Source organism: Protopterus annectens, chromosome 10.part0, assembly GCF_019279795.1.
Source record: "Protopterus annectens isolate FY-2018-M chromosome 10.part0, PAN1.0, whole genome shotgun sequence".
Lineage (NCBI taxonomy): Eukaryota > Metazoa > Chordata > Ceratodontiformes > Protopteridae > Protopterus > Protopterus annectens.
Window position 1 is genome coordinate 1,226,843,971 of NC_056744.1, and position 20,716 is coordinate 1,226,864,686.

Below are 20,716 nucleotides of genomic sequence, written 5' to 3' on the forward strand. Positions count from 1 at the left end.
GCTGCTGCATGCGCTTGGCAAGGTGCATGCCGAAGGGGGCATTGTACTCAATAATGAGTATGATAAGGGAGGTGTACAGGGATGTTATGACCTTGTTCCTGGATAAAATACCTTTACGTATGAGGTGGGCCATGTAGAAAGCCTTCCATACAATGGAAGCAACAGGGTGGTCAAAAGCCAGGTTGCTATCAACCTGGATGCCCAAGTCCCTCATGACTAATTGTGTGCTTAGTACATTATTAATGTGATATTTAGTGGGGACTCCATTTTCCCCAAAGGGAGTAATGATGCATTTCCTGGCATTCAGTTTGAGCCCATGCTTCTTGCACCAGTCACTTGTTTGGGTAAGGTCCTCTTGGAGGATGTTCACATCACTATGGGAATTTAAGACAGCACCCAGCTTGCAGTCATCTGCAAACTTGGTCAGCCTCAGACCACTGGTTTTGGCTTCCACCTCAGAAAAGTATATCCCAAATAGTAGAGGCCCCAAGACTGATCCTTGCAGTACACCGCTTGTTACTGTTCTACTACTAGAGGTGGCTTCCCCTATTTTGACTGAGTGGGTTCTATCCGTGAGCCAGTTACCTACACATCTGGTAATATATGGGTTGATTCCTACCAGGGAGAGTTTACCTATTATGCCTGAGTGGGGAATAGTGTCAAAGGCTTTGGCTAGATCAAGGTAGGTGGTGTGCACCATTTTCCCCTCGTCCATGGCTTTGCTGACTGTTTCGAAGAAGTCTACCAAGTTTAACAGGTATGATCTCCCTTTGACAAAACCAAACAGTGTGGGGTCAATCGTTTGGAGGTTGCCAATGTCCTTGTTTATAAGGTCTATGACAATGCATTCCATGGCCTTGCAAATCTCGCTAGTTAGGCTGATGGGCCTATAATTGCCTGGGTCAGTGGACACTCCACCTTTGTGTAGAGGGATCAAAGTGGCTGTCCTCCATGCGGCTGGGATGAAGCTGGTGTTCAGTCTTTGGTTGAAAATGGTGCCTAATGGCGCCAACAGCTCATGCCCGAGTTCATGTAGGAATCAGCCAGGGATGTTGTCGGGTCCCATGCAGACTGTATGTTTTGCCTTTTTGAGGGCATTAAACACCTGCTCCCTGGTGATGAGGGGAGGGGGATGTTCTGTTTTACTGATGGGGAGACAGGGGGGTGAAGTTTTCACTGAACCTGTCTGCCAGTAGGTTGGCTATATCTATGGCATTTATGCACATATTATTGACTACCAGTTCAGAGCAGATTTGGGTGTTACCTTTTAGATTGCTGACGTATGTGAAGAAGGCCTTGTGATTATCCTTAGTGGATGCAGTCAATTTGGACTCAAACTTTGCCTTAAAGGATTTCACTAGTGACCTTATTTGCTTGTTCGGACAAAGGAGAGCTTGCTTCCAACTTGGCACTTCCTCCTCCTTTGTCATGGACAGCAATTTTTTCCTTTTATTATACAGTTTGTTTATTGCTGCTGTCCATCAGATAGGTTTGCTCTTCCTTGAGGAAGATGACGTGGTCCTTGCTCTTCCTTGAGGAAGATGACTTGGTCTTGTCAGGTATTGCTGAGTCCATACAGTTATGTAAGTGCTCATATAGCTGTTTTGGTGTAGGCTTGGACATTAGTGGTAGTTCCTACTGAAGGGACAGTGGCTGAGAAGCCGCTTATACCTGCTCTTAGACAATTGTAGTCAGCTTTGGAAAAGTATTTTTTGTTTGACCCTGACAAGGGGGGGGGGGGGTCAGGGGAGATGGTGACTTCGAAGGTGATCACTTTATGGTCAGATCTTACCAAGGAGGATGACACCGTAGGGGTGCTACAGTGACTACTCATGTTGGTTAGTACTAGGTCCTAGATATTTTCACCTCTCGTAGGGATGTCGACCAGCTGATCCAATGCATTGGCATTGACAAAGTCAAGGAATCTCTGGGCATTCATGTTTGGGCTAGAATATGTCTTCCACTCTATGGTTGAGTAATTAAAGTCACCCAGGATCAGGGTAGAGGGTTGAATCTTGAGGGATTCAAGTAAGTCTAGATAGATGGAGTGGACATCTTGAGTCATGGTTGGGGGTCTGCAGCTAGCAATGATTTGAACAGGTGTTTTGTCAACAGTTAACTGTACTTGAAGTGTCTCCTGTGCGTCACACCATCTGACCAGCCTGGAGGTATGTATGTCTTTGATAAATATTGAAACTCCACCACCTTTGGCTTTGTAGCCCTCCATTTGGGGTCTGAAAACATCGTAGGATGAGTAACCTTGTAAGGCTGGGATGCTTTTGTTTAGACTCCTAGCACTGAGCAGTAATACCATTAGATTTTCTTGGTTTTGATTTGCTATGTCAGAAGTACTTTCAGTTTGGCATTGCCTAAAAAAGGCTCTATGGGGAACACAATGTTTTAGCTAATATTCGAAAGCCTAGAAGGGAGAGGTGCAGACCATCCCTGGCAATGCAGCATGGTCTGTTGACCATCTCCTTCCATGCTGACAAATACTGCACTCCCTTAGAATGACACCAGAAACTAAGTCAATTATTCAAGTCAATAATCTTTTGTACATATTGTGGCATCATCCTTATATATCAGTTTCATTTTTCATACCGACAGAGTTGAAATTAAGCTGTGATCAGTGTGCAACCATCTCGAAAAAAACATTTTAGTATCTAGTGTTATACTACTTACACAACAGTAAAATGTTCATTTGATCATTGATGCATTAACCGTAGCTATAGGAGTAGGCTATTGTAGCTTAAATTGACTGGAAGGAAGCAGGATGAGGGTCTAGGAGCACCTGGAGAATGGTCCTGGCAAAGTTTGTATTAGATCTGGAGAAGGCATCTAGTTTGCAGTACTTTGTAAATATATGTACAGAGGACCAAGATGCCACTTCTTGAGTACTTCTAGAATCCAGCTCTTTACAAAAAGCTAGAGATGAAGCCAAGGCCCTATTAGAGTGGGCCTTGACCCTGCCTGGAATTGCCTTGTTGTGGTGAGTATAACAACTGATAACAGTATGAGACAACCATTTGGATGGCTTTGACACAGGTTGTCCTTTCTTCTTACCATCACAAGAATGAATAACTCAAGAGTTCCTGAAAATGTTAGTTCTGTCAACATAAAATCAGAGCTGCCTGGGGACATCAAGATTATAAAGAATCCTTTCTCCCTTGTTTTTAGGTTCTGGAAAGAAGATTTGGAGGGCTTGGCTCAGAGTAAACTCAGATACTACTTTTGGCATAAAATTAAGGATTAGTTCTTAAGGAAACCCTATCTTTCTGAAAAATTAGGTAACCAACAAACCACACAGTGACCAAACGCAATTAAAAATAAAAAAATGCTGTACCAGAAACCACAACAGGACCTTTACTTAAATGTTTGAGCGCTTTCGTTCCACCAAACACAGAACTTCATCTAATGATTTTAAATAGTTGTGACTTCTGGTGCATCATTTTTTATTTTTACTTCTGAAAAATTAGATAAGGTTGACCTAGTAAAATACCTGGCAACTCAGATAATCTTTTTCAGAGTAAAACTGCTTTTCATCTTGAGGACTTCAAGTTAGCCTGATGAGCTGGTTCAAATGGAACAAGACTTAATTTTTTTCCAACACAAAATTAAGTACACAAGGAGGAGCCACCTTTTTCTAGGAGTCCTAGTATGCAACATCCCCATCAAAACATTTTCACATAGGATTGTACTGAAAGGGGGGGGGGGTGTTCCATGGCCAGACATGTTGACACAGCAGACAAATCTACCTTGATGGGAGAGTAAGACATGCCAGAGGATAACAACTCACAAAAATGCTAAAACACATACTATCCTTAGAAGAGTCATAATTCTTTGTCTAGGCATCAACTAAAAAAAAATCTTTTTTCATTTGTTAATATAAGATTTCCAAGTAGCAGGTTTTCTTGCCTCCTTTAATACTTGCTGCATGTCCTCAGTAAATAAGTGTTTTAAAGTTAAGACTATTATCCAGGCAACTGGGTGCAATTGGTTGGAGTCTGGATGTACTAACACTCTTGCCTTTTGTGAGTAGGTCCAGTTTGTGGCGAAGTTTGTTGTAATTGCTCTTGGCTATTTCCAAAATAAGACAGAATCACTGTTGCCTAGGACAGAAGGGAGTCACCAAATGATTTTTAGAGTGTCTTTCTGAAATTTCAGAATGACTCTGGATATGAATGGAAAGGATGAAAAACTATATAGGAGCATTCCTGTCAAAGAGAAAAAAAAAGTAGATTTCCAGGCCTTCTAACATGGAGTACTGGAACAGAAATTTGAGAGCTGACTATTGTGACTGAGGTAAAACATCTTTCAAAGTGTTTCCCTCTGCTGCAGCAATTCCTGGGGAGGGACTTATTCAGATTACATTCATGAGGGTATATCCTGGTTCTGCTTAGCCTGCATGACACAACCGTGGCTAGTTTGCACAGATGGTAAAATCTGGTTCTCCCCCGTTTATGTACCACGTCACTATGATGTGATCCATAATCACTTGCAATTGACCTAGTGACCATACAGTATATCACAGAGAGAGTTGAGAGTATTTATGACTGCCAACATCTGTTTATTAATTTATTTATTTTGCCCTGTATTTTTTGTTCCAAAGACCCTGCCCTTTTAATCCCACAGACACTGCTCCCAACAAAAAGTCTGAGGCATCTTTTTTCTGAAGACTGAGCTGGTGTTGAAAAGGAAAATGTGAGAGATGAATTCAGATGGTACAGGTGTTGTCACCATAATTCCCTTCTCACAAACCTCAAAACTAGAATCTGGAATGTCAGGAGAAGTTGATGGTGGGTCATAATTATTTTAGGTACCATAGAATTTTTCATGTGGAGTTTTGCTAGAGGAGTCATGAGAATTATAGATGTCAGGAAAACAATCCTGTAAGAAGCATTCAAACAAGACTTTCAGGCATTCTCCTGAAACCCCAGTTTGTGCAAGAGCTCCTTTACCCAACAGAGATATCCCTGGCACTTTGAAAAAGACTCTGCAAAGATAAGCAAGTTATCCAATAAGGAAAATATGAATACATTATAGTCTGCAGTAGGCTACAACTAGAGATAGATACTTTGTAAACATCCTGGGAGCAGTAGGTAATGCAGAGGGTAATTCAGAGAAATTAATGTGTGACCCAGACACAGTAAACCTTAAGAAATGTCTGTAATCTTGTGTTACAGGAATGTTTTGATAATCTTTTAAATCTAGGGTCACCAAAAATTTTTAATGAGGAATAACAGGGCATGACAAGAACTCTGGAGCTGTCACAAACCGGTTTAAAAAGGAAAGATCCAGGTCTAGTCTCCATGGATCTTTTTCTTTGGCAACAAAGACACTAGTCTTTGCCTATCTGAGAAGAAGGGACAGCTTCTATCACTCCCTGAGATAGCAGATGCTGAACGACACGAGGAAAAAGGGAAAACTTTAATCTGCTGGATATGGAGGAACCCTTAAAAAGGGGGGAAAGAGTCACACTATCCATGTTTGTGGTGAATCACTCTCAGTATCCATTCATCTGAGATTATCTGCTGCCAAAGAAAGAAAGAGGTTGAGATTTATGGGAAGAATTTAATGCTTGCCCCATTGGGAAATGTGAGAGGAGAATACTGATAATCAGTCTGCCTTGTTAGTGTCTCCCTTATGTTGGGGGATACTTCTTTTTTGAAGCTTCCCTGCCACTTCTTTAAAAAAAATCTGCTTACCAGCAACTTCCTGCTTCTGCTTAATTTACATTTTTGTAAAAAGTTGCAGAGGTAGCATTAAAACTCTTAACACACTTGCAGAATGAAGTCGGAAAAATCTGTAGAACTCCATGTACCAGCTTCCCTCTCTGATTGTACTTTTTAGGACCTCTGCTGTACATGGTCCATAAACTACTTCTCTCTCAAGGGGAGAATTCAAAACGTCAGTTTTAACACCCTCCAGAAGATTAACTATGCAACAAAGCAAACCTACTAACAAGTTTCATAGCAGCAGCTCTGGAAGTGTGATCAGCTGAATCATAAGCACATTTTAAACACTGTACACAGAAGCAATACAATTACATAAATATGTTTTTCTCCCCAGATGACAGGAAAAGACAACATAATGTTCTTCATATTCTCAAAATAAGCAAGAATAAACTTTAACATGTGACACTGACATTCGTACAGGGGCAATAAAAATCTGCTAGGCAAAGCTTTTTATATTTTGTTTCTTTCTCCATCTTGACACTCACTTTTATACTTAGTCTATGTATCTTACCACTCAACTCTGTTGTTTTACCTACTACTATCAACCTGACTACGTCAAATGTGTACACAATCTGTCTAAAACTGTAAAAGATGCAACTCTCACCTTTGTATCTTATTCTGTAATTCTTACTTATGCATTTGCTCATTCTAACTGTAAAAAATTGTAAGAGATATTTTTTTATTCTATGTACCTAATTTTAATTTTCATGCTTATGTACTGTCTATGTAAATATGATTGCTGCTGTTATATTCCTTATAATTGCTTGTAATTGATTTGTGGAGCTTTTCTCCCTGGGCCTCTGCTGAAAATGGACATATATCCAGTCGGATTCTCCCAGTCAACAAATATAAAATAAATAAAAGAAAAGTTAAGTGTTGCAGAAAAATATATTTTTTCTCAAATCTTCCAAAGGCTTTACATCCTTGTCAGAAGGTGAGAGATTGGCATTAAACAGATGTTTAGCAGCAGCCAGATACACCAACAATTTCACTGCTGTCTGATCTGGGGTTAGAAAATATAAATGTACAAGACTGAGGAACTTTATAAAATCTGCTTTCTTCTAGGCAGCAGGATGGCTGTTAGACAACTTGCTGGCTGTAACAAATACATCACTCAATGCTACAAGAAGAGGACTGAAGAAGGCTCGGGAAATTCGACTTGCAATACATCATAATGCATTTCTTTAAAAGACAGTTGACTATCATTATGTTCCCCCTGAAACTAAAGATTTATTCTAGACATTGTTTCAGGAAAAACAATTCCAAGGGACTGTCAAAAGCAACACTCTCCATAGATTCAGAAAGCTTAGGAGAAAAAACAAAAGTTGCTCCTTTACAATTATTTTGTTGTTCAAACTGATGATCCTCTTCAGACAGTGAAGAATCCATTTTTCTTTTATCAGAAACACCAAAACTGGAAGAGTCACGAGCCTGAATGATATCCTGAGCTAAGCCCAACAGATCACTCCTGTCCAAAAGTAACTATGACAGGTGAAGATACACACCTGACTTTTTGCTTCTTTTTGAGGAATTTCTCTAGTAGTAGTTTTGGACAAGCTCAATCCCCCCAGAGATAGATAATCCAATCAGGCTAACCAGATAAATCTTCTTTGTTCTTTCTCCCGAGACTGACAAGAATGGTTCTCCCTTGCCCACAAAGAGCACTCTTACAGCTGCAAAGGACATGTCTAACATCCAGTCCATGATGGCTATAGGGACGGTTTACCTTTATAACAGCGAAACACATTGGTGCGATTGCTCATATGAGCGAATCGTAACCATGAAACTTAAAACAGCGACAGTTGTAAATGTTTGAACATCAGCAACTTGAACAGCCGATTCGCTGATTTTTGAACAGTAATGTCGACAAAAAAATTAGATAAAATGTAATGCAGGGGGCAAGCCCCCCTGCACCCCCCCTACTTTATTATTCTAACTCCAAGATCGCACTACAGCGGAGAAAGAAACCATTTCCAAATCCCCACTATAGTGCAATCTGCCCCAGAATGTCGAATGTGCAATGAACGAATCTCACTGTGTATTCGCTCATTGCACATTCAAACCTTTTTCCATTCGGCTTTTGCAAACTTTGCAAACTGTCTTTCGGAAAATTGCTGTTCGCCCTTGTGCAATATGCACATATAAAGGTAAACCTACAGGGACTACACCACAGGAAGTCAAGGAAGATGATGAATGGTTTAAAGAATCAGAAATGGACAAATCAGAACCACCAATTTGTGGCTAAAGCAACTAAGAAGTCTGCTTAGAAATATTTTTCTTTTTGTGGCTGGAAGAAAGAGCCATGGAATAGGTAAGATGTTGATGATGAAACCAAAAGACACCCTTGAATCTCAGGGAAGACTAGCAGCAGTAGTTGGTGAAATAGTAAGTGTTACAATTTTTCCCACCAAAGAAACACAGCCAAAAACACTTTAAACACATACACAAGCCCCCAAAATTAATACAGTAAAATTTAACTTTATTCCTCAAAAGTGAAACTAACGCTCCTGTTAAAAAGTTAGTAAAAGTAACATTATAGGCTATAAAAAACTTTTAAGTGTATAAATAATAATTTCACAATAGAAGTTAACTTTTGGTCATAAAATTAAAATGAGGAAAATTTTATCCCTGAATGGTACTTATCTGCTCATTAATGGAAAAGCTTTAGCCGACTGATCCTCAAAAACCACAAGAGGAGTACTCATCAGTTGCAGAAAAGCTCTGAAGGGTTTTGCATCCAATCCACTCCTTTTCTTCAGCTCTGCTCGAGCTAGTTAATGGTTAACTTCCTCCAATGACCAAGATATAAGCTGCTTCTTCCAAAAAAGCACCCTTGATTTGCTAAAGAAGCTGCCTCATTACCAACATGCTCTGCTAAATTCCACCATTTTTCATTTATTACCCCTTAAAATCTGTGACCTGGCAAAGCTCCTGAGAAAAGTTGTCCTCTCCCAAAAGGATACCACAACCACTTCCCCTAGGTTTTGCTATAGTGCAGTGTTGTTGTTATCAGTACCTAGGAGATTACAACCTGAAATTTTGTACCATGCCATCTTAGAAGCACATGCTGCACTATGTAAAAACACCAGGAAATGTTTTGCAGTCTGCTAAGTCTTTAACATTGTACAGTAGCACTCCTTTTGCAAAAGCGCAGCACTCCTTTTGCAAAAGCTGCTCCTTAGACTTTATCTCCTCTATTTCTGTTTCCTACTTTCTAAATCTGCTCACCAAGTTACAAGTTTCTACCTGTGTGATGAAGTTCTGCTAGCTGCTAGAATATTTTTAAGCTCCCTTTCAGACTTATTTTTTTTTCTGTTTGGTAACTGGGTCTGAAGACCCTCTTTAGCTACAACCCAGGTAAAGGGAACAATACAGCTTTGTAAGATGAGCATATAACTACCTGAGACATATATCGACAAATATGCAATTTAAACAGGGTATAATACAATTTCTTCGTAGAAATGAAACTTTGAAAATGATTACAGTAGAGTGATAAACAAGAGCAGCTGAAACATAAAATATATGTAATTTTGCATTGACAAAAGTCATCAAGTAGGAGTTGAGAAACTGGTTAACAGCAGAAGTTTGGTCATGTTGCTGAATAGTATTGTTAATCATTATCCCTAAAGCATTTGCCCTGTTTGCAACTTCATTACGGAGATGATGTTCACAATACTGCCTCTTTGAACTCTTGAAGAGTTTTATACTCTTTTAGAAGATTTTAGACTGAGGCTAGTCTCTCTCATTAAACTTAAGACACATTCTGTTCAAACATCATTAAACTTCCAACTGCTTAAAAACCTCCACCTTGCCCTGATTTCCATCTTCCAAAGTAAAGATACCCAGTTCACATAGCCTGTCACTAAGTTAACTTATCCTGCCCTCAAATAATGTTCCTTCTACAAATCTTGCATCCTTCCTGAACCTCAGTCACCAGAAGTCCCAATGTGCACCTTAAATGATCTGTTCAAAGGAATGATCAACCTTTCAACTTCTGGAGAAGCTAGCATCTTGTTCATAAACTTCTATAGCCAGGAAGTCCATTAAGGAGCTCAGATTTCACCCACCACAGGTGGGATTACTAACAACATCCTTCACTAAGCAGATTTTACCACATACCCAACATGAAAACTTGCAGTTACCCATCCAATCAAATACCTCACTTCTGCACTGGCACAGCACCAAAGAAAGGGAATAAGACATGTCTAAAAAGCTGCAACAGCTTATCTCACTCAAGCTCATAGATGTGGTCATGTTTACACATTAAAAAATACACATTGTGAGGCTGGACTCATCTAAAAGTTAGTTGCTAAGGTTAAATAATAAACATAATAGCAGAAAAACTAGAGAGAACACAAACAGAACAATGCAGCTCCAAATGTACTGTTTTTTAAACAAAACAGTAATGAATATACTGTACTGAAAACACGACGCAACAAATATTACTACCTCAGTGCTTAAACAATATGTAGATATTTTCAAAAATACAAAGTTAATTAGCAAAAACAAAAGACTCTTACCTCTGCAGTCTCATGTCCTTCCAAAGTCATGCATATATCTAAATCACTGTCATGGAATCCAAAGCCATTTTTTGATGACCCAAAAAGGCAGAGTCTTGCCTTTTCTGCATAAAGAAATTGTAATTTTAATAAAAAAAATCTGAATAAGCATAACATTAAACACTTTGAAAGCATATTAAGTCATAAGACACTATCATTAAGAATACTTTCTTCAAATTTAATATTTAAAAATTAGATATAAACAAGCTAGATAGATGCCATATACTTATGCAATACCAACAACAACAACACACACACACTATATTACAGTAAGAATGCTACTCATAAGTGAATCACACAAAAAACTACTCTTAGTGGTGAGGCTTAGCAGAACATGCTAGTTTTTAGAACAGAGAAATTACATGAGGAATTCACAGTAATGTTTGAAGACAATCTCTTCCAGAACATCTCAATAACAGAACTACTGAAAGCCACATGCCACTTGTCCACCGGTGTCAGCACATTCCACAAAAGGTTGTTTAATGCATGCCCTACATTTCCCCAGCCCTCTCTTATTCTCTCAGCGATACTTCTCTGGTGCCATCTCCAAGATGTATTGGTCAAAAATGACTCCTAGCTGGATCAAGGTTTCTCTTCAAAGAAGTAGAATATGAGAAAGGTGAGTGGAAAAGTATTTGATCTTCAAGAGACACCTATGAAAATCAAGCACTACTGTCAGTTACACATGAACTTCTCCATCTCACTTCTGGAAGTCTTTTGCAGTCCAAAAATACTGCCTATACATGAGGAAAAAGTAGAACAATGAAACACCTGCTCCTCCTTGCTTTCAACAAGTCTCTATGTTTTACTGACGACAAGGAAAAGGCTCAAGGAAGAAACGGATCAGTGGAAGAAGGGGATGAGAAGGCATATTGACAGAAACCATTTACATTTTTCAAGCATGATACAGTATTTGTACATATGACAATGTCAAGAGAGGCAAACCTGTATTAGCTTGGCACACCCCCCCGACCAAGAAAATGAAGGTAACAGAGTATCTCACATTCATGACACTGGCGATGCTGCCAAAGTCTACCCAAAGGTGTATCTGATTGGAAACGATGGTAGCCTACATGTTAACAATTATTTAGTACAGTCTCAAGCTAATATAGTCTTGCTGCACAGAAACATAAACTGTTACCTCTTGTTTATGTAACAAAGGTCTATTATGTCTTTTTCTTAAACACCTTTATTAAATTATCACTTGCGACACCGACAAAAAAAAAACACTAACAGAAAAGAAAACAAACCATCTTAACAATTTTCCATTTATATATACAGCACATACATTTTCTTTGCTATTATCATCAGTCAAACATTACAAAAATTGCTGAATTCCTGTCTTCCCTAACTCCTCACTCTTGCTCCTTCTCATGGATATTATTATGCATGAATTGTTCTCATAATTTCCATTTACCTCTATGTCATTTTTTCCTTCTCTTTTCTAAAGATCTCTCTTCCAGTTCTTTTATATGTTTTATAACATTCACGGTCTCAAATACTGTAGGTATAGACTATGATTTCCATTTTCTAGTAATTGTTTTTTTGGCAGGCAACAGAATAAAACTTAAGATCTTACTATGTCTAGGCAATTCAGATCCTGTATCCCAGCTCAAAAGAATAATTTCCATACTAACAGCCATTTGCACAACCAATACTTCTGACAGAGCACACAATAGGAAAATCTGCCAAGTCATTACACTCCTAAAACATATGTTCCCAGTTAACTTTTTCTTCTTCAACATTTGCTATCCACCTAAGGAAAATTTCCTTGAAGTCTACATAGGGTATAAAAATACCTACTCAAACAGTTCCAAGCAAAGATTGAAAACCTTCTGGACTTGGCTGTATATTTCGGATCCATATATGTCTTCCGAATGTTTTCTTGTAAACTGCATTTCACATATCTCTTCTCAATCTTTTTGACTCTCCTCTGACTGACTCTTATAGTTATAATTTCATATGCTCTGCTAATTATCCCTTTTTTAAAACGTGCTTCTGTTTTAGATTCAACTAAAAACTTTACCAGAGCAGATCTTTCACTTAAAATCTTCCCATCCTTTTCTCTTTGCCTGTACTCTGAGATCAAGCTTTGGTATGGAAGGCAGTTCTAACCTGCAATCCAAATGTTTTCTTGGCCTCATCCCACTCAATTACTCTTCCTGTTTGAGCTAACCTCCCAATACCTTGGTTCTTTTGCCAGGTTTTTTCCAGTAAATTCCAGCCACCTTTTGCCTATTTTCTGTACCGCTATTTGCAGTCATCCCTAACTGGCAAAATCTCCTGTATCCATTCTTGTACTGATAAACAAGTTCCACAACAAACCGATAAATCCAAAAAGCAGAAAAGACAAACGGACAGCTAAAAGTCCACTTTTTTATTGATGTAGTGAATCCACATTAAATGCTTTCATCTTGTTAAAAAGACTTCATCAGAATGTGCAAGCATAGCAACTGATGCAGTATAAATAGGCTAAGCTAACCACCTGACTGACTAATTACACATTTAAAACTAAGTTTCTGCCATGATAAATATGAACATCTTTATGAAACTTCCCTTTACAACAATCTACAAATAAATCTGATAAAAAGTTAGTATGTGCACTGATTTAGCAGCAGATAAATTAAGACAAACCATTATAAAACATTACAGATGAAAAAAACATATATAAACCAAACAACATGCACAATACTACCTCAATGAAAATTTATCTGCAGCTTAGGTTAGCCTATTTATTCTGCATAAATTGCTATGCTTGCACATTCTGATGAAGTCTTTTTAACAAGATGAAAGTGCTTAATGTGGATTTACTACATTAATAAAAAGTGGACTTTTAGCTGTCCTTCTGTCTTTTCTGCTTTTTGTACTTATTCTTGTACTGACTTAGTTCTTAGAATACTTTCTGCTACTTTATGAATATAATATTATGTATGGTTATTTTCCTTATGGATCTGCATCCAATATCCCTCTCCCTCTATTTCTTGAGTTTCCCCCTTGTTTCATCATTATCCATTTCCATTTTGATTTCTAACCTTCTGCTGTGTTCTGTATACGAGCCTTAACTTACATTATAACCTTTAAGTCAGGTAAACCTAAACCACCTAGTACCACGTAGTTCTACTGGAAGGATAAACTTATCCTACTGGAAGGATAAACTTATCCTACATAAGTCATGCCCTATTTCCCTCCAGATAAATTCCTTCAGTTTTTTATTTACTGTCCACAACTTCTCCTCGGGTTGATAAAAGTACACCTGACCCTTATACAAAACTAAAGGAACTAAAAACATTTTCAGTGCTTTAACACAGAAAATACTGTTGGGTGTATAAATGAAGCGTTTGGCCAAAGATAAAAACAAACACTACACAGCAAAAAGACCAATGCTCCAACCATAGGCAAAGAAGTCTCAGACCATCCGAATGGAATAAAAACAGCTTTAATCTTCTTCCACAATTCTCATATAAAACACTGTTAGTGCTTTCATGGTTGTATCACACCACTTCATCAGACTATTAAAAAATGTTGCTGTGGTACTCAGACAAATATGTATAACAATTATCTTCAATTAACCAATTAAGAGTAAAAAAATTATTAAATTTAAAAACTCATATAATTTGTATAATGTCTATACATTATAAGTATCCCTCCCTAAATTCATCTATTATACGTTAATTTAAGTATCATAATGAAAGCTAAAAATAATCAAGGTAAATGCATAATAAAGAGCATATTATACAAACATCTCATCATAAAAATATACTATATAATTAGATGTGTTCATTTTAATATTTCATTTAAAGAGAGGCCTATTCTTCAAAATGGGCTTCATAGGTATCCTTTCATTTAGACCGCTACCTCTATCAGCCCTCAACCTAATCATCCATCTAGTTTCAGAGGTCTCTGTATTATTTCTCAAATCACCACCCCTTTCATTTGGTGAGACCTGTTCCACTACTTGAAAGAGTGTAGCTGTCCACTCTGGAGTACTTGCTTAGCTAAAGCATTAGTGGGTGTACCTTTTCTGATGTGCAATAAGTGCTCATGAATGTGGAATCTTAGTTCCCTATTCGTCTTTCCCACATAAAACGAAGAGCATGACTCACAGACTGCTAAATATATAACATTTACGCTATTACAATTTGCTTCTACTTTAAAAGTGAATGTTTGATGTAAATTTGGATGGACAAAACTACTGCTCTGATCAATAAACTGGCATTGATTACATTTTCTACATGGTACCGTGCCTAATAAGGTATCTTTCTGTCCCTTTAAACCTCATGAATAGCAAAGACTTCTTTTTAAAGATTTTTTTATTTTTGAACATAAAACTCAGTGTCTCTCCTGTCAATTTTTTTAATTTCTGAGTCTTGTGTTAAAATAGGCCAGTATTTCCTCACTGTATCTGTGACTAAATTGCTATTATAAGCATAATAAGCAGGCATCCTCACTATTTGGTTGGGTGTCTTTTTATTCCTAATTGGAATGTTCTGCTTAGATGAAAAGTATGGTTTTCCTACATCACTTCTATGTATAATGCTGTCTCTAATTATGATGTCTGATTTACTATCTTTATAACCCCCATCACTCAACCTTTTCTTCAAATTTCCTATTTCCTCATTAAATCTCTTATCTTTAGCTACCAATCTCGAGGTTCTAAAGACTTGTCCCTTTACTATGTTATCAAATATGTACCTTGGGTGCATACTAGTTCTATAAAGGAGTGTATTACTATGGCAGTCCTTGCAGAAAATATTCATAGAAAATTCTCCTTTTTCATTCTTCAATATATTAACATCTAAAAAATATAACTGTTGTTCAGAATATTGTATTTCAAACTTCAAAAATTGTGTACTGTCATTCAACTCTATATGGCATGACCTCAGTTGTTCATGGTTTCCCCTCCATAGAAGGAAGAGATAATCCACAAATTGTCTGTAAAAGACAATTTGGCTCCACTTTCCGGAGACAATGCGTTCTTTCTCCCAGGTAGCCAGAACTAGATTCGCGTAACTGTTTGCGCTTGGGATAGCCATTGCCACCCCCTCTTTCTGTAAGTATGTTCGATGATTGAATAACATGACATGTCTCAAGATTAAATCCATCAACATGCAGATAAGATCTATATTGGCATGATCGCATGTACCATCAATTATCAGATAATCTCTTAACATGTCTATCCCAACAGAGTTCAGGATCGATGTGAACAAAGAACATACAGCCATAGTTACTAGTATCAGGTTAGTCCTATCCTCTTCTGCGTGTTCCAGAAATTCATATAAATCCTGGAGGAATTGTTTAGTATCTTTCAGGACATACAGGTTATTATCTACTATGGGTCTCAACATATTTTCTACATAAACAGATAAGGGTTCATCTACCCAGTTCCTTCCTGACACTATTGGTCTTAGTGGGGGCCTGCATGGGTGCTTATGAATTTTGGGTATTCCTTGTATTACCGGTCCAGTGGTATGGCTACAGAGAAATATTCATACAAGTTCTTATCTATCATTCCTTCCAGTAAGCTGTCATATAAAATCATCTCTACATCTTTTATAATAGTGTCAAGTTTACCATTGTCTATAGGTAGGTATACCTTGTCATCTTGCAACATATTATACATGCTTTCATTATAGAACTGTGTGTCCATTACCACTACTGGGCCACCTTTGTCGGCTGGCTTTATAGTGATTGTAGGATCAGATGGCTTTATAGTGATTGTAGGATCAGATTATAAGTTTTTTAGTGCCTCACTTTCCTCTCTAGACATGCTACATCTCCTTACATTAGTCTTTTTTTCTACTTGCATTCTTTCGAAGACTTCATTCTCGCAAAATCTAGTAAACATATCTATTGCAGGATGTTTTATTGGCATAAAAGTGCTAGGTTTTTAAAAATTCATTGTATTTACATTATCTATGTCTTTAAACATCATTTTCAACTGTAAATTCCTGCTAAATATTTCAAACTTAATAATTGTCTCTGTTACCTCCAAAGGTTGTGAGGGGATAAATGATAGTCCTTTATTAAGTAAGGAAATCTCTGCTGCCTTTAATCGTTTTGAAGAAATATTCCATACTAACTTTCCTTTCTGTGGGACCAAACACATTTCGCACTTGCTGGTGATTCCTGTGAATACTTCCGCTTCATTCTGGTATTAAACCATCCCCTCCACTCAATAGATGGTTCCAGTCATATGGGGAGGGTTGAAAAAAATGATCCATCTCCCTGCTCTTGCCACTCTCTAGGGCTTTGAGTTGTTTCTGCCAATATAGATGGTTGTGCCGATTTGTGCGATAAGTGGTTCTGTTCTTTTGGAGATAACCCCGATGTTCCTGGCTGGTGTTGTATTGCAACTTCCTGGACTGGAGGTGCATTCGCTTTACATTTGGTGCCAAGCCGTTTGCCCTCATCACTTGGTCTATTATCCCCTCGGTTTGATGACATCACCTGTTCTCCTGTTATAGTGCTTTTTAAGGTCATCTCCAATTGTTCTTTGGAGTGAAAGCGTGATTTGGGCCATACATAAACATGGCCTTCCTTAAAGTCTCCAATGTCCCATTCTAATGTATGAAATTTCTATCTCAACATTTTATTTTCGTAAACTGAATCCACTAATAATCAGATCCTCTCTCCTACAAAAGGATGCCGGATAGCGATCATAAATTTGTTGCTCATACTTCATGATATCTTTACTGACATTCTGTTCATCTTTCTCTCCAAATTCTATGAGCAGTCATATATAATTGAAGCTAACCTCCAGATTAAGTTGTTGCCATCTGGAGAGTAGCTCAGGTTGCCTTTCCCCTTGAGTCAGGATTTTAAATATTCGTAAGCCTCTAGGTATCACCTTGTGCTTTAAGCAAACCTCTTGGTGGTACCATTGTGTTTGCAGTCTTTTTAATTTGTACAACGCATCTTACAGTACATGGATGCCCCTGAGGAATTGGGTATAGTCAATGTCCTGCTGTTCACATGCTTTATTCTTGTCTGCAAACACAGGACTCAATAGGGGATTGCCTTCACTGCTAGTGTTGAGTTGTCTCTAATAATCTGCTGCTCACAATTATTTCCTGGTAGATGGCTCAATTCACCAGGTTCAAAGTTCTCAGTCTGTTGATTCAAATGATTATTCTCTGCCATAGTTACACCCAGCTCAGTACAAAAGTCCAAAAATATTATCAACACACAAAATACTGATGGGTGTATAAATGAAGCGTTTGGCCAAACATAAAAACAAACACTATACAGCTAAAAGACCAATGCTCCAACCATAGGCAAAGAAGTCTCAGACTATCCGAATGGAATAAAAACAGCTTTAATCTTCTTCCACAATTCTCAGATAAAACACGGTTAGCGCTTTCATGGTTGTATCACACCACTTCATCAGACCATTAAAGAATGTTGCTGTGGTACTCAGATAAACATATATTACATTTATCTTCAATTAACCAATTAAGAGTAAAGAAACAATTCAATTTAAAAACTCATATAATTTGTATAATGCCTATACATTATAAGTATCCCTCTCTAAATGCATCTATTATACAACATAAGACTCAGAAATTAAAAAAAATTGATAGGAGAGAGACAGAGTTTTATGTTCAAAAATAAAAAATCTTTAAAAAGAATGCTCTGCTATTCACAAGGCTTAAAGGAACAGAAAGGTACCTGAACAGGCACAGTACCATGTAGAAAATGTAATCAATGCCAGTTATTGATCAGAGCAGTAGCTTTGCCCATCCAGATTAACATCAAACATTCACTTTTAAAGTAGAGGCAAATTGTAATAGCATAAATGTTATACATTTAGCAGTCTGTGAGTCATGCTCTTCATTTTATGCGGGAAAGACGAATATGGAACAAAGATTCCGTATTCATGAGCACTTATTGCACATCAGAAAAGGTACACCCACTAATGCTTTAGCTAGGCATGTACTCCAGAATGGACAGCTACACTCTTTCATGTTTCAAGTAGTGGAACAGGTCTCACCAAATGAAATGGGCGGTGACTTGAGAAATAATACAGAGACCTCTGAAACTAGATGGATAATTAGGTTGAGGGCTGATAGAGGTCTAAATGAAAGGATACATATGAAGCCCATTTTGAAGAATAGGCCTCTCTTTAAATGAAATATTAAAATGAACACATCTAATTATACAGTACATTTTTATGATGAGATGTTTGTATATATACTCTATTATGCATTTACCTTGATTATTTTAAGCTTTCATTATGATACTTTAATGTATAATAGATGAATTTAGAGAGGGATACTTATAATGTATAGGCATTATACAAATTATATGAGTTTTTAAATTGAATAATTTTTTACTCTTAATTGGTTAATTGAAGATAATTGTTATACATATTTATCAGAGTACCACAGCAACGTTTTTTAATGGTCTGATGAAGTGGTGTGATACAACCATGAAGGCGATAACCATGTTTTATCTGAGAATTGTAGAAGAAGAGTAAACTGTTTTTATTCCATTCGGATGGACTGAGATGACTTTCCCTATGGTCGGAGCTTGCTGTGTAGGATTCATCCAGTAAGCACTTTTGTCTCTATAGTGAGACTTCTTCAGTCTCTTCCAACTCTCTGTTGCCTAAGTTGTTGCGCTAAACATTTTTGTGCTGTGCAGTTATTAAAAACAGTTGCTTAACAGCAATCTTTCTAAACTCATGCATATTATCAAAAAACTCCATTAGTTTCTCTTTAGCACTCTGTATCTACTTGTGAGATTCTCCTTATTCTGCAACATTTTAACCTTTGCCAGCCCCTCTAGGAAAATTCCGATTACTTCTTAACCACATCTCTGTTTTTTTTTTTTTTGTTTGTTTTTTACTTCTGCTCAGTTCTTACACTCTGTTTCATTTTACCAGACTCACTAGCTATAACTTCTAAAGAAATGTTTTTCTTCCCTAATAACTCACCAATACTTTCCACTACCCATTCCTTAAATTATTTTTTTTTAACAGGTAGGTGGGAAATTGCCAGTGGCTAATTTTTACTTCATTACCCTGCATTATTATTTTAATTTTTATTGGTGCAGCACCTGAAATAGTTACTGGATGTCTACTGCATCTTTTAAAGAAATCCACATTTTTCTGTGAAATATAAAAATTGTAAATTCTCTTAGAGTTCCTACTACTGAATTCATATGTTTCATACCAAATATTTTCATAAATGTCTTCAGAAATCTACCCTCTTTTGTTATATTTTCCCTTCTAGGTCCCCCAGATACATCTTCACTGATGCAAGTCAAATTCCAGGTATCTATATCATAACCTCCGCCGATTAAAAGAGCGAACACTCTTTAATTGACCCCTTAAAATAGAAAGCACTAAATCCCGAACACATGGAACAGAGATTTTTTCCACAGGGAAAAAAATAACTGGGATGTTTTCAGGACATCGCCATTTCCTCCACTATGGTGCAATTTCATATTTGGTATATTTAAGTAGGGGGGGTGCAGGGGGAACCGCCCCACTTTACTTTGTGTTTGGAATTTTTTTTTTTTTTTTTTTTTTTGTGGAGCAGTGATTTTTTTTTCCCCTGGGAAAAAAAATCGTTGTTCCCTTTGTTAGGGATTTAGTGCTTTTGATTTAAGGGGTCGATTAAAGAGCGTTCACTCTTTTAATCTTTTGAAGTTATAATATAGACCCAAATTCTAGTCCCCACCTAAGTAATTTTCCCTGATGAAAGCTGATCATTTTTTCCCAAAATTTCTTAAGCTCCATAACAGTAGTTTTAGGTGGAATATAAATAGCTGCCAGCATAATCCTCCTCCCTTGCCACTAGCCCCACAATGCTTTTCCTCTTCTACTACTATTTCAGCTGCTCCAGAAATTAGCAGTATAGTTGTCTCCTTGTTCCTTTGTCCCTGCTATTCTGCTGAATATCCAGCCTGAAATCCTTTCTTCATCAAATTTACATACTTACTTCTTTCCAAATGTGTCTTCTGCAGCATTGTTATTTGCACTGTGTGTTTCTTAATATAATGCAGTCCGTCTACCTTTGTCTTTACCTGTAAGGCCATTTATATTCAAAAATAATATGTAGAGTGTAGCCATTATGATAAGAAGGTGTTGTTCTCGCCTATTATACAGAACTTGCTGTTTAGCATGGCTAACGGTAATTTTAAGTTAGGTAATGAGTGTGTGTGTGTGTGTGTGTGTATGTGTGTTTGTGTGTGTGTGTGTGTGTGTGCAGCTGTTGATTTGGGACACTTGTTTCTATCAGGAGGGTTAAACTTCAGTTTTGAACATGTTCATAGTTTTGTGTGTTCTAAGTTAATAGGTTATGGGGTGTTCTGAAAACATACAAAAAGTCTTGAAAATGTGACATAGGTTCAAATACAGATAAGAAACAACTGTATAAAAAGTCAAACTGCCAAATATTAATATATGCACGTAACACA

The 20,716-nt window shown here is 37.4% G+C and overlaps 1 protein-coding gene across 1 annotated transcript in view; it reads right to left on the reverse strand.

The window, feature by feature from the left end:
• TUT4 (terminal uridylyl transferase 4) overlaps nucleotides 1–20,716 on the reverse strand; it is a 3,240,181-nt gene that overhangs the window by 1,288,815 nt on the left and 1,930,650 nt on the right. Inside the window, exon 16 of the mRNA XM_044086854.1 lies at nucleotides 10,256–10,359. Within this exon, the coding sequence (XP_043942789.1) occupies nucleotides 10,256–10,359 (104 nt within the window). The remainder of the gene's footprint in view (nucleotides 1–10,255; nucleotides 10,360–20,716) is intronic.